The sequence below is a fragment of the Papaver somniferum genome, unplaced genomic scaffold (genome assembly GCF_003573695.1).
Source record: "Papaver somniferum cultivar HN1 unplaced genomic scaffold, ASM357369v1 unplaced-scaffold_19, whole genome shotgun sequence".
NCBI lineage: Eukaryota > Viridiplantae > Streptophyta > Magnoliopsida > Ranunculales > Papaveraceae > Papaver > Papaver somniferum.
The window spans coordinates 11,749,837-11,765,240 of NW_020628818.1; the positions used below are offsets into that span (position 1 = coordinate 11,749,837).

The window sequence follows — 15,404 nt, forward strand, 5'->3', positions numbered from 1 at the left end:
CCTAGGCCTAGCCTTGGCTTCTTCGAGAGTACGTATATCATGAAACCAACGTTTAACACAATCAGAAACAACATTTGACGTGGAATCCTGTTTTCATTTTCCAGTACCTCGTTTCGGACATTGGTTTCTTAGTATTTTTTTATTGGTATAGTAATTCTCGACATGTTTTGTAGTCTAGTTGTCGAGTAAAAGTGATTTTCCCAAGATCCCCTCTTCTCTTGAAGTATATATATATATATCTGTTTATTCATGGATTTGAAATTGGGAAATAGATCAGAATAGATGTGGTACCCGTTTTATAATTTTTTCTGATTTTTGATTGTAGTTTTTTATTCTTTGTTCCCGTTTAATATAAAGTTTCAGATTAAAATCTTTGATTAACGTGGGTATGATGATGATGGTGATGTTAATACATTTTCCCGCTTGCTCACTCACACTGACTGCATTATTGAAGATATCGTAGTATCTGCTATTTTATATGTTTTTAGATTATTATTATTTTTTGGTTGGAGTCGCTGACTCACAATCAAAGCAATACAACTTCATTTCTAATTCTAGTTTTAAAAAGATAAGAAAGTTAATAATGTTAATTTGGAATACTAATTAGGTTTAGCGTATTTTTAGGGAATTTTACTACTAATAATTTTTTATGGTAACATAAATGGTTAAATCTATGGTGGATCAATAAATGGTTTGAAAATTTTATTAAACCCATTTAATTTCATTTTATCATCTGATTTTGTTTTATTCTTTCCATTTATATGCTCTGTGTACTAAAGTTTTTTGTTTCTCATCTGAATATATGTTTTGTTAGATTTTCTTGTTTGTTCATGTTTCTAGTAATCAAGTAGAACTGAATGATGATTGCATGCACCGTTTTCTTACGTAAGTCACTTCTAGTTCTGATGAGTCCTTGTTTTTTTCCAGGGAAATTCATGATTTGATCTCCTCTTGAAGGCACTTCCCTACCGAAGCTTTGGGACTTTAGAGATCGAAAGAGTATACTGATAGATAACCTGATTCCGAAATGGTGGGTATATTTGAATTCACGAGCGATTCGAATAAAAATCTTGATTTTCTATCATTTGTTCCACAAGTGGAACCACTGGCAAGTGTAGAGGAAGATTTAGGCAGTGAGGAAGAAATAGATGTTGTGGAAGTCGAAAGAAGGATGCGTGTTTACTCGTCGCTCTTAAAGCGCATGCAAAAAGAAAACATAACAAGGGTTAGAGTTCCTAATATAAAAAGAGATCAAACTCGAACGAAAAAGCGTGTTCGAAGGAGAAGGAAAAAGTTGCAAACGACTCAAGATGGAATTCTGAGGGGCATGCTGCACATGATGGAAGTTTGCAAAGCCCAAGGTTTCGCCTATGGGATCATCCTTGAGAATGGTAAGTCGGCGACCGGGGCATCGGATAATCTTCGTGGGTGGTGGAAAGAGAAAGTGGGATTCAGCCGAAATGCTCCCATTGTCATCGAGCAGTACAAGGTAGATCATGCAATTCCTGATACGAATAGAGGCCTTGGGGCTTTCCCCCCTTTTTCTATTTTTCTCGAACTGCAGGACACCACATTGAGATATATCTTGTCTACTCTAATACAGGGCTGTAACCCAGCTCAGAGGAAGTTCCCCATTGAGAGGGATGTAAGACCACCATGGTGGCCCTCCGGAAACGAGGAATAGTTGTCTGAATTGGGCTTACCAAGAGATCAAGAACCCCCACTGTACAAGAAGCCTCATGATCTGAACAAGAAATGGAAGGTTATTGTATTAACGGCTGTAATAAAACATATGTCACCTAATTTTGCCAGGATTCGAAGGCTTGTTGAAATGTCTTGGCGCTTGCAGGAAAAGATGACGTCCCAACAGATTGAAACTTGGCAGGCTATAATTAATCAGGAGGAGACGTTTTACAGTAACCTCCATCCTTGGAATCTCTCTCTGATGTCTTCTTCCGGTGGCAGTACTGGATCCCCCATCACCATCAGTGACGACAGCAGTGACCATGATGTTCAAGGGGTTGAAGTTGAGTCAAACATGGAAGTACAACAGTCGAAGCCCAGCGATATGAATCTGTCTAATCCTGTGGGAGTAGCAATATTATACGGAGCAAATGAAAGAATCACGGCTCAGCCATCGGAGAGAGAAATCAGTCACTTAGATTTTTTCAGGAAGACGAAGCCCTCGGATGATCTGGAAACCGTGGTGGACAGTAACCGTGAGAATAAACGTCCATGCCTTTCCAGCAATTATTGTAGTGGATTTCTTGGCAGGACTTCGAGAAACGATCACCAGGGTTCTAGCGCACATGGAAGCTATTCTTCTCAAGGTCTCGGCATCTCATCAAATTTTTAGATTAATGAAGAGAGGGCACCACCAGCTTTCTCTATGTTATACCCTCAATCTAGTCAAGCTTCTATTTCATCTAATGCAAATGGAATTCAAATTTCCTGCCAAAATCCAACAGCAACCCCACCACCTATAGAGGACATTTCTCGTTTTGAGAAAGAAGATGAGCATGTGGAGAACTCGATTGATAACTTAGCTTCATCCTCTGATCCAAATGTTCGGCAGTTGAGGAATCCTAATAGTCATGTGTGGTTTGATGGGGTAATAGATGATCAAAGTTCCATCCGGAACAAAGTGCAACTTGTTGAAAGTATGGGGTCTGGTCACATCTTGGAAGAAACTAGCAATGCAGTTGACAGGACTCCCATGAGTCCTAACATGAATCTAGCCATGGATCAGAACATATTTCCAGTGCACGAAATTCAGTTCGAGCAGGACCTAAGTGATATCACAACTGATATCTTCAGTTTTAACTCAGATTCCAACATGGCGTTTAATGATTACCGAATACAAGAAGAGGGCATTTCGCTGTGGAATTTCTGAAAAACGGGAGGACAGAAGATAAAACAGAATAATGACCAAAGGGCGAAGGCTTTAGATCGTTTCTTGATATGTCTCGCTCGCTTTATAATCTTTCAATTGAGGTCGAGGAGCTAGCTTTTTTTCTTGGTTAATGTCCATGGACCATGGCAGACTTTCCGCGGAATTGTTTCTAAATATATTTTTCTTACTTTTTTTTTTTTTTTAAATTTATTTAGACTTTTGGTAGCGCAGTTGCTTAATTGTAGTAATTTTAAAAGTCCATAAACAGTAATGTCTTCTCTGTTTTCGATTCCTTTCAGCGCCACACTCGTTTATGTTCTTGCATTATTATGGTTTGTTAAACTTCCGAAGAGCGAGAGAAAAGAAGAAAGCGTAGTACGTAGTTTATTGTTCCTCCTCATCTACAGTCAAATGTTATTGTGGATTTAAGACAAAGTCAACCCGGTAATCCCCAATATCTTTGAGGTCAAGAGTTGTTGTCATAATAATTAACAGCCTATGGTGTGATTGCAGTCAAGAAGAGGGGACCTTCAACCTTCATTTCCCTCTTTATCTAATATTACTCTATTTGTTAAGAGTGCATCTACGTGCACCCCTGGTTAATTCTAAGGATATTGGCTTAATTCCTCTCATTACTATTGGCTTAATTCTAACTATAGTTTATATTTTTTTTTATTTCTAAAAAGATCAGCACAACCTATATCGGGAACGGGGGACAAACATCGGAAACAAAACCAGATGACTCTAGCTTTCCTTTCCTTTCTTTTTACATTTCATTTTCTCTTTCTTGTAAGAAATCGATTTTCATTTTTATATCTTGTGACTATAGTGGATGGAACTAGAGTATCATATGAAAATTAATTGATGTTTGGCTAAAGATTTCCCTGATATGTATCATATCGTGAATGTACTGTTTCATTTCTTTGTGTAGCTTGTGGAAAAGGATGGACTTGAATCGGCAAAGATATGCAAACAACATATAAGTTTATCTCTTATGATCTCAAAGATGATTCACGGTTTAGTTGGGATAGATTAGAATCTCAGGAAGACTTTATATTTGGAATTTCTGAAGGTTATCAATTTATTAATTTCCTTGTTGTGCTTTGATTTGGATATGGAAATCACTTTTGCTCTCTTCTTTTTTTATCGAGAAAAGGAGATTCATTAAACATGAAGAAAGTTATAAAATAGAGTTACAAGGAAATAAAAACACAGCAGATTAATGAAAGATTCCGTCCCAAGTGAAAACAACATCATCAAATTCAAAGAGAATTATTTTATTGAAAACATACCTCCAAACTAGAAGATGAGCTTTGATTTGTATAGATGTCTGATAGGGAGGTCATTTTTTTTCTTCAAAATCATTTTTCTCCTTTCGTTCTGTATCTAGTTTCTCTTAGTCGACAACTTAGTTTAAATTTAAGGGATACTTAGACTTTAATACCCAATTTAGTTCAAATTTAATTAGGTTGATTCTTTTAAATATTCACCATTGGGTTCTTTGTAGGTAGAAGAGATGAACGAGTTGAAATGTTTCTAATTCGCTTGAAGAGGATATAGTTCACTGTTTCATTGGTTTCCACAAAGAAAAAGCTCTGGAGAATTCCACAAAGAAAAGGCTCTGGAGAAAGAGTGAAATGTAAGAACGAATGGAGAGATGTATCCCAGTTCCCCACGTCATAAATTAGATTCATAATTATTACTGTAAATCATGGTTTAATATAATCCAATGGTGAAGGGAGGAATGTGCACCCCTGGTCTAGCAGGGGTACACATAGATACACTCATTTGTTAAAGTTAATTAATTATAATTAAGGTTTGCTTTTCCCTAGTAATAATAGTGCATGCTACATCAGTCCTCGTATATATTAACAACAAAGTTGTGATTAAAAAGCAGAAAATTACTATTTTTACGATTGGATAATGTTTCTCGAATGTGTTGGATATTTATAGGAATTATTTTGATAATGGAGAAGTTTATTACCATCATATTGTTCTTGTTTAAATTACAAGGTGAAGGAGTCCATTGTTTGTTGGTGCAAGTTCTAATAGTACTTAAGCCTGGTTTGGTATTGTCGTGAGTTTTATAAAAGTGCTTTTCTGTTATGCTATGCTGTGTGTTGTTGCCCTGTGCTTTAAAAATAAAGTAGCTAGACGATTGATAAACTTTAATATGTAAAGTGTGGTGGAACCAACAAACTGTAAATTCTGTTTGGTAAATTATCATGTTGAAGTACTTATGATGTGGCTAATAACGAAAATAGACATGGTTTAGAAATTCTTTTTAAATTACATCTATTAATAACAAAAAAAAATTAAACAAAATGAAGCTATTACCATCATAGAAATTCTGTTTGGATAATGTTTCTCGAATGTGTTGGATATTTATAGGAATTATTTTGATAACGGAGAAGTTTATTACCATCATATTGTTCTTGTTTAAATTACAAGGTGAAGGAGTCCATTGTTTGTTGGTGCAAGTTCTAATAGTACTTAAGCCTAGTTTGGTATTGTCGTGAGTTTTACAAAAGAGCTTTTCTGTTGTGATGTGTTGTGTGTTGTTGCCCTGTGCTTTAAAAATAAAGTAGCTAGACGATTGATAAACTATAATATGTAAAGTGTTGTGGAACCAATAAACTGTAAATTTTGTTTGGTAAATTATCATGTTGAAGTACTTATGATGTGGCTAATAACGAAAATATACACGGTTTAGAAATTCTTTTTAAATTACATCTATTAATAACAAAAAAAAATATTTTGAATATTATTTAAATTAAGTTAAAAAAAATTAATATTAGGAGAAAATAAATAAATTTAAAAAAAAAGATAAAAAATGATAATAATTCTTATTCGTATTTTGATCATTTAATATTTTAATTTTTAACTAATTTTTAATTTTTACCTTTAAATACTATTATTATTCTTTTTTGTAATTATTATTTTATAACAAAATTTAGTAAAATTTGATTAGTGAAATAATTGTACATAAATAAATATTTAAGGGTATATTTTGTCTTTTTAATATAATAACAAGGTTAAAATAGAGAATCAATTAATTAAAATTAAGTGGGTCCACAACTTCTGCTTTTACTGCTTTTAAAAGCTACTCCTGGATAGCTTTTAAAAGTTGGCGTAAATAGAAGTGCTTTTGGAGAAAAATGCTTTGAAAAAAGTTTACCAAACGTTATTTTACTTAAAAGTTTGTTACAAGTTGGTTACAAAGTGCTTTTGGAGGAAAAAAAGCAATCTCAAACGGGGCTTTAATTAATCCAGTGCCACTCAGTTTACATTTGCTTTATTATCACTATCTTTACAATTGTGTCCAGTCGATGAGTAATTTTTTTTTATACTTCAAGTAACACGTTTTTAAGCTTCTCACAAGGTTAGTAGACAATCACAGTTGGTTGCTTTCCGTAGTATTCAAAACATTTAACGTTTTCAAAATAACTGAATAGCACGCAAGACTTAATAAATTATTATTTTTTTTGTTAGGGTTTTAAATAGGTTTTTTCAGGTAAAATCATAATGTATCAAAAAGCCTCGTCAAGTTACTCAAGTTGTTTCACATAATAATCAGATTCACGGATTTCTATCAGTTTAATTTGCTGATTACATTGTGAAACAGAGATATAACTCTTTGATATATTTTTCTATATATTGAGTCTGAATGTCTAGTTGATTCTCTTGAAAGTATATTGGAGTTTGTCATACAGATTGCGTAAGCGAAATATTGGGTGTGGTTGTTAGACCCCCAATTTTTCACCTTAATACTATGATCATATGATCATGTCTCACTACTAGAGTATAATAATCATTCGCAGCTTTGCAGTTATGTTTTCAATATAGCACGACTTGAAAGATACGTTAGGAATGAAATAGTTCAAGTCAATATTACTAACCTCAAGAGGAAGGATGATGTCGTCGTTGTAGCTCGTTACTTCTTCACGTTCTTCAGGTCTTCGAGTAATACTTGTATGTCTCATATTCCTAGACTTTCTAGTCTAACCTATATGAAGTTGTCTCTAGTACAAAAGATAAACAATATAATGTGGAAAAAGAAATAACACAGACACCAAGAGTTTTGTTAACGAGAAAACCGCAAATGCAGAAAAACCCCGGGACCTAGTAAAGATTGAACACCAAACTGTATTAAGACGCTACCGACACTAGCCTACTACCAATTAACTTTGGACATGACTCCGCACAATTACTTCCCTTAGCTGAAGTCACACCAACTAAGAGTCTCTTCAACTCAATTGAAGACTTCAAGCCAAAACTACCTCCTACAGATTAAGCCTATATATGATTTCCTTTTACAATGAAATAGTTTGATCAAAGGTGATGGAAATCGATAGCAATATAAAAAGTCTATCTAACCTCAAAATCCGAACTTGTGCAACCCTAAGTGCAGCCTAGATTGTTATTCACATCAGAAGTATAAAACCTGTGGAATCAACAAAGTTTGAAACGAAGAGAACTTTGATGATTTATATCTATCTTGATCAAGTGAGTATCTCAACAATCGATCAAGATCAAGGTACACGAGTTATCATAACTGGACTTGGTTTCACAAAGCCCTATGAAGTCTTTGTAGTCGCTAAACCCTGAATGGGTTAAGAAGAAGATGACTCCATATACAACTAGGACACACCAAAAATTAGTTTCGGGATTCAAAGATCCCAGTTGGTTTAAGTTCCCCTTTTACAGACATTCGAAGCATAGTTTGCTTTAAGTTTATGCTAAGATAGTTTTGGAACCAAGCAAACAATATCCATCGTTAGATGAATCTTTGAATTTGATTTAATTACATAAACAAGATATACACTCTAGTTAGGTGAAACTGTAACTAAACCGTGTACAAAGACTACGTTCAACATGGTTAGCCGAAACTAGCCGATTTGAACTTAAAAGCTTAATACTCATTTTCATGGACACATAAGACAATAACTCCGAGCCACAATCATGTGATAAAATACGTCTAGTTTTTTAGATAATTAATCAAATGCTAATTATCTCGTAGAAATAATTTAATTGCACTTTAAAATAATCGACATGGCTAGTAGGTGTACACAAATACCGTTGTCAACCGTGAGTCGGTTTAGTCACAGTACGTGTACCGGTTTGTGAGCTAACGAGCTAAACCAAGCTCTAGAGTTAACAGAACTATTTAGATATGCGTACTGGTTTGGAAACCTTAAGACTATCACCGGTCCGGAGTTCATGGAACTAATTTGGTTTGCGTATGCCGTATCGGTTTGGTTACACATCCGAGTTCAGGAATACAAAACTGTTTAGGTTTGCATACCGATTTGGATACCGACCCCGGTTCTGTAACCACAGTTCCAAAATGGTTTGCATACCAGTATGCATACCGATCCGGTTCACGAGTTAAACAAATTTTCACATGATGTGCATAAAAATATGCGTACCACAAATCTGTAAGTCTATATATGGCTACTCCGCTACGTGTACAAGTACATGTATAACGAGTTCAGACTTATAACAGTTTTCTCAGTTTGTAAGATTGATAACACTGTTTTGTATCCGAATCCATAGCGATTCAAAACATTTCCGAATAACGTTAATGACACATATGATTGTCCCATGCTATTTTTGAACGACAAAACTTGAATCATGATTTTGATTCAGAACAATAAATTGTCCTTAACCGAAATTCATAAAGTATGAAGAAATGTTCATTAAGCTTATTTATTATATTCGAGAACTAATTATCAAGATAAACTTGACTTGAAATTCTTGTATACATAACAATCTAATTAGTTATGTCACATCGTCTCAATGATAGAAAAGTAAATATAACTTGAGATATAGGTGGTTCAGTCTTCACTTACCTTTTGTTGATAAAGTTATCCAAAATTTCGATTGATCTTCGCCTTCAAACGGTAGAACGCAATGATGACTGCCGTGATCCATTGTTTCTCAACTACATTTCGATCCTAGTATGAGACTTAACTAATTGTACTAGAAATCAAAATATAGTTTTGACAACTAAATTTGAAAACAAGCTTGCAATAGCAACACTTGTGAGTTCGATCGAGCAATGCTCTAACAGGCAGGATCACAGGACAAGGATGCCGAGAAGAATAACTTCTCCTCCGCTTCTTAATATTATTCCCCATTCTGTGAATGTATCTCACTATTTTTCAAATTGTCAATTTTTATTTTGCATAAAAATCAAAGCACATATATAATATCCAAGAAGACCTTGTTAAACTACTTAATAGTTAAAGAATATTTTATACTCTATGACAATTGGATGTTTCCTTAAATCACAAGACGAGTTTTTTTTAACTAATGTTAAATTAAAAAAATCTACTATATTAATGAAGTCCGTAGAGTAAATTATTTGATTATTTAAATTTTAGGTAACACGCCATCTTCTTTGTTGATTCATACCGTGTTTTTATTTTGGATTTATTAAACAACTGACTTGGATGAATAAATAATTTATGTTTCTTTAAATAACACGTCTTCAAGCTTTTTCTCAAAACGAAGGACTGGGTAAGTCTGTCAAATATTTAAGATCTTTTAAAAAGCAAACTCTAATTAAGCTAGGCTTGAGAAAACTTTGTTCTCATTGTTAGGGTTTTAAATAGTCATTTTCAAGTTTCAGATAAAAGTAGGAGCGCAATGTAACATCCAAAAAGCCAAAATTAGATTGGTTAATGATTAAAAAGTACCATACATTTGTAATAACAACTAGTTCAATCCTAAATCTCCATTTCAGTAGACTAGGTAGTCACGTCTAGTTATTTTTCAGATCGTTTCAAAAGGTTTTTAAAGGATTTTTTTTCCTAGGCTAATCTTTAGAGAAGCTTTGCCTTCACTACCAAAGCTTTAAATCGGAAATTTTAGATTCCGTGTAAAAGTTACCACATCAAAAAAAAAGAAGCATTTGTTAAACTACTCATGATTAAAGGGTATTCTATGTTTTATAATAACTAGATGTTGATCCTAAATCGCAAGCCGAGTTTTTTTTTAATCCAATATCATTTTATAGAGTTTCTTATTTAACAAAATAAAAAGATTAAATTATCTGAATTTTAGATAACATGTCAGCACATTGATTCAAGTGTTGGTTAAATTTTAGATTAATTTGTTAAATTAGTATCTCCAATCAATGAGTAATCCTTTATGCTTCAAACAACACGTCTTTAATCCTATCATAAGATCAATGAACTAGGTAATCATATGTTTTCATACTATTCCAAATATTGAAGGTTTAATTTTTTATTCTAAGTCAGACTTGCAAAAACCATACCTTCATTATAAGGGCTTTAAATAGCCGCTTTTAGGTTTCGACTAAAAATTATATCGTACATACGATATCCCGAAACCGCGTTAGATTACTCAACAGTTAAAGAAGAATTATTATTTTTAATAACTAGATTCTAAATTTAAAAATCTGAATATCAATAAACCAGGTAGTAACAACTGGTAGTTTTCCAGAATATACCGAATATATAGGAGTTTTAAACAATCTCTTTCGGAAGCCAGATTTTGAAGAAAAAAACTTTATCTTCACTATTAGGCTTTTAAATTGCCATTTTTTACTATGTGTAAAGTCAAGACATTATATGATATCCATAAATTCCACGTCGAGCACTTAATAATTAAAGGATATAATATTTTTCCGACAATAGCTGGATGCCAGATCTTGTCCCGTGATAATTTTCTAATGTTATGTCAATTCATAGATAATTTCAATTACTAACTAACTGAGTTGATACAATATACTATTTGATCACCGTTACAAGCTTGCTTATTCACCATTCATACTCTGATTACATTTTTGGTTCGTTAAGTAAAAACTTTTTTTAAGAATTGTTTCACCTATGATTAGTTTGTTTTCGTTTTAACTACAAACGTTCAAAAGTCGTTATCGCCTAAAAAAAACCTCTAACGACTTTAATAATGTATAAAAAAAAATCAAAGTTGAGAAACTGATCGTAAATACTAAATACAATATAAAAGCGAAGAATCTAAATTTGTCGTACTAATCATAACAAAGCAATCTGTCTTAATCGATCTATCAGATGATATAAATAACGCAGTCTTAACTTTCCTACTATACAAATACGCACTGGTATTTTGCGGTTTTTCCGCAACTAGTCACATAAAAATAACAAAATAATATTTTCCATTAATTATAACTAAACCAAATAACACTAAAATATGACGAATGGTTTTAGGAAGAAAACGGTTAACCCCACGTACTATAAACTAATTTTATAACCAAAATTTGTACAAATAAAAAAACAGGCCTCAACAAAATATAAAAATAAAGCCCAAATAAAAGAAAAGTAAAAAATAATTACCACAATGTGAATTTTCAAAAATATTAAACATTCATTAAATGATAATTTATGTACATTTTTGGTATGTCTATGGAATCCATAAAAGATCTCATTCTAGAATGAGCATTAAAAGAAAAGTGCGTGGTTTAAATTTTTGTCCAAATTTGATTGTGATTTTCTCCTAATAGTTGCCTATAAATTGAGAGTGAAGAGGTTAAACTGTTCCAACAACAACAAAAAACGCGATCCTTACTTCGACTGCCCCTATAAATGTAAAATTTCTTATTTTCATTTCTTCTTCTTCAGATATTTGTAGCTTAGCCTCTTCTAAGATAATGGCTTCATTACTCAGAAAAATATGTCACTTAAGTCCTAGTTAAAGAGAATGTTCATTTGTTTAATATTCTTCTTTATATAGAATATTCATTTGTTTTTTCTATTTTTGATTTACAGAGTTCGATGAAGAAAAATTAGTGGCAGTAACAACAAGGATTACGTACCCTGGTAACCAACCCCTTCTTAGTTCTTCCCAACTTTTGTCTATATATTCAGTTTTTCTCTTCCTCACCAGTTTTTATTCTCTCGTCGTCTTATAGTTGGTCATAAATATTAGAAATGCTATCTTTTGTCATATGTCAATTATATATTTATTTCCCTGGTTTTTAATTTCATCTATCACTGGCATATCAATCAGTCAGAAACAACATTTGACATCTGACGTTGGTTATTTACTTTTTTATTTTTTATGTCTTAGATTGTGTTGGTCTTAGATTTCTCCAAGACCCCCTTCTCTTGAAGTATATATCTATTTTTTCATGGATTTAAAATTGGGAAATAAATGAGAATAGATGTGATAGTAGTGATACCCGTTTTATGATTTTTCTGATTTGTGATTGTAGTTTTTTGTTCTTTGTTCCCCTTTAATATGAAGTTTCAGATTAAAATCTTTGATTAACGTGGGTGTGATGATGATGGTGATGTTAATACACTTTCCCGCTTGCTCACTCACAATGACTGCATTTTTGAAGATGTTGTAGTCTCTGCTTATGTTTTAGATTATCCTTTTTGATTTCTTTGGAGTCACAGACTCACGGTTAAAGCTTCATTTCTAGTTCCAGGTCAACTTCTGCAGCGGCTGCTACACAAGCTCTGAAAATTATCTAGTTTTGAAAAGATAAGAAAGTTAATAATGTTAATTTGGAATACTAATTAGGTTTAGCGTATTTTTAGGGAATTTTACTACTAATAATTTTTTATGGTAACATAAATGGTTAAATCTATGATGGATCGATAAATGGTTTGAAAATTTTATTTAAACCCATTTTATTTCATTTTATCATCTGATTTCTTTTTACTCTTTCCATTTATATGCTCTGTGTACTAAATTGTTTTTTTTTTTTTGTCTCTCATCTGAGTACATTATATGTTTTGTTAGATTTTCTTGTTTGTTCATGTCTCTAGTAATCAAGTAGAACTGAATGATGATTGCATGCAACGTTTTCTTATGTAAGTCACTTCTAGTTCTGATGAGTCCTTGTTTTTTTCAAGGAAATTCATGATTTGATCTCCTCTTGAAGGCACTTCCCGATCGAAGCTTTGGGACTTTAGAGATCGAAATAGTATAGTTTAAAGATAGATAACCTGATTTCGAGATGGTGGGGATATTTGAATTCACGAGCGGTTCGAATGAAAATCTTGATTTTCTATCATCTGAACCACTGGCAAGTGTAGAGGAAGATTCAGGTAGTGACGAAGAAATAGATGCCGTGGAAGTTGAGAGGAGACTGAATATCTACCGATGGCTCTTACAGCGCATGCAAGAGGACAGCCTAACAAAGGTTAGAGTTCCTAATATAAAAAGACATCATACACAAACGAAAAAGCGTGTCCAAAGGAGAACGAAAAAGTTGGCCACTACACAGTATGGAATTCTGAGGGACATGCTGCAAATGATGGAAGGTTGCAAAGCCCAAGGTTTCGTCTACGGGATCATCCTTGAGAATGGTAAGTCGGCTACCGGGACATCGGATAATCTTTGTGAGTGGTGGAATGGGAAAGTGAGATTCAGCCGAAACGCTCCCGTTGTTATCGAGAATTACAAGTTAGATCATGCAATTCCTGATCCGAAAAGAGGCCTTGGGGCTTTTCCCCCTCGTTCTTTGCACGAACTGCCGGACATCACATTGGGATGTATCTTGTCTACTCTAACACGGCTCTGTAACCCATCTCAGAGGAAGTTCCCCATCGAGAAGGGTGTAGCACCACCATGGTGGCCCTCCGGAAATGAGGAATGGTGGTCCGAATTGGGCTTACCAAGAGATCAAGGTCCTCCACCGTACAAGAAACCTCATGATCTGATAAAGAAATGGAAAGTTATTGTATTAACGGCTGTAATCAAGCATATGTCACCTAATTTTGCCAGGATCCGAAGGCTTGCTAAGCAGTCTAGGTTCTTTCATGAAAAGATGGCGGCCAAAGATAATCTAACTTGGCAGGCTATACTTGATCAGGAGGAGACGTTATCCATGAAGCTCCGCTATGGGAATATCTCTTCTATGTCTTCTTCTGGTCGCAGTACTGCATCCTTCATCACCATCAGTGACAACAGTGACCATGATGTTCAAGGGGTTGAAGTTGAGTCAAACATGGAAGTACAACAGTCGGAGCCCAGCGATATGAATCTGTCCAATCTTGGGGGAGTAGCGGGATTAGACAGAGCAAATGAAAGAATCACGGCTCAGCCATCGGAGAGAGAAATCAGTCACTTAGATTTTTTCAGGAAGAGGAAGTCCTCGGATGATCTGCAAACCGTGGTAGAAAGTAACCGTGTGCATAAACTTCCATGCCCTTCCAGCAATTATTGTAGTGGATTTCTTGGCAGGACTTCGAGAAACGATCACCTGGCCTCTAGCGCACATGAAAGCTATCCTTCTCAAGGTCTCGACATCTTATCAAATTTTCAGATTAATGAAGAGAGGGAACCACCAGCTTTCTCTATGTTATGCCCTCAATCGAGTCAAGCTTCTATTTCATCTAATGCAAATGAAATTCAAATTTCCTGCCAAAATCCAGCTGCAACCCCACCACCTATAGAGGACATTTCTCGTTTTGAGAAAGAAGATGAGCATGTGGAGAACTCGATTGATAACTTAGTTTCATCCTCTGATCCAAATGTTCCGCAGGTGAGGAATCCTAATAATCATGTGTGGTTTGATGGGGTAATAGATGATCAAAGTCCCATCCGGAACAAAGTGCAACTTGTTGAAAGTATGGGGGCTGGCCACATCTTGGAAGAAACTAGCAATGAAGTTGACAGTACTCCCATGAGTCCAAACATGAATCTATCCATGGATCAGAACATATTTCCAGTGCACGAAATTCAGTTCGAGCAGAACCTAATTATAAGTGATATCAATACTGATACCTTCAGTTTTAACTCTAATTCCAACATGGCATATAATGATTACCATATGCAAGAAGAGAGCATTTCCCTGTGGAATTTCTAAAAACGGGAGGACAAGAGATAAAATAGAATAATGACATAAGGGCGAAGGCTTTATATCGTTTCTTGATAGGTCTCGCTCACTTTATCATCTTTCGAATGAGGTCGAGGAGCTAGTTTTTTGTTGGTTAATGTCCATGGACCATTTCTGGGGAAATGCTTCTCAAGACATTTTTCTTATTTTCTTATTTTAAAGAAAAAATAATTTAGACTTTTGGTAGCGCAGTTGCTTAATTGTAGTAATTTTAAAAGTCCATAAACAGTAATGTCTTCTCTGTTTTCGATTCCTTTCAGCGCCACACTCGTTTATGTTCTTGCATTATTATGGTTTGTTAAACTTCCGAAGAGCGAGAGAAAAGAAGAAAGCGCAGTACGTAGTTTATTGTTCCTCATCTACAGTCAAATGTTATAATAGCTTCAAGAAAAAAGTCAACTCATTAATTCCCAATATCGTTGAGGTCAAGAGTTGTTGTCATAATGATTAACAACCTATGGTGTGATAACGGTCAAGAAGAGACTTTCATTTCCCTCTTTATCTAATCATTACTCTATTTGTTAAAGTTAATTAATTATAAATAAGGTTTGCTTTATCCTAGTAATATAGTGCATACTAAGTCCAGCACCGTATATACTAACAACAAAGTTTTAATTAAAAAGCAGAAAATTACCATTTGTATGATTCGATAATATT

General features: G+C 34.2%; 1 protein-coding gene and 1 pseudogene across 1 annotated transcript; both read left to right on the forward strand.

Annotated features, from left to right (window-relative positions):
- The first annotated feature begins 1,288 nt into the window (after positions 1-1,288).
- Positions 1,289-2,893, forward strand: LOC113338522 (annotated as a pseudogene).
- A 10,249-nt stretch (positions 2,894-13,142) lies between these two features.
- LOC113338523 (protein ETHYLENE INSENSITIVE 3-like) lies at positions 13,143-14,717 on the forward strand. The gene has a single exon (XM_026583927.1). It carries the CDS (start codon positions 13,152-13,154, stop codon positions 14,715-14,717), a length of 1,566 nt encoding a protein of 521 aa, XP_026439712.1. The 5' UTR covers positions 13,143-13,151.
- The last annotated feature ends 687 nt before the right edge of the window (positions 14,718-15,404 follow it).

Bases quoted from the DNA above. Each gene is read 5' to 3' on its own strand.
- LOC113338523 (XM_026583927.1), top strand. From the start codon at position 13,152: ATGCTGCAAATGATGGAAGGTTGCAAAGCCCAAGGTTTCGTCTACGGG.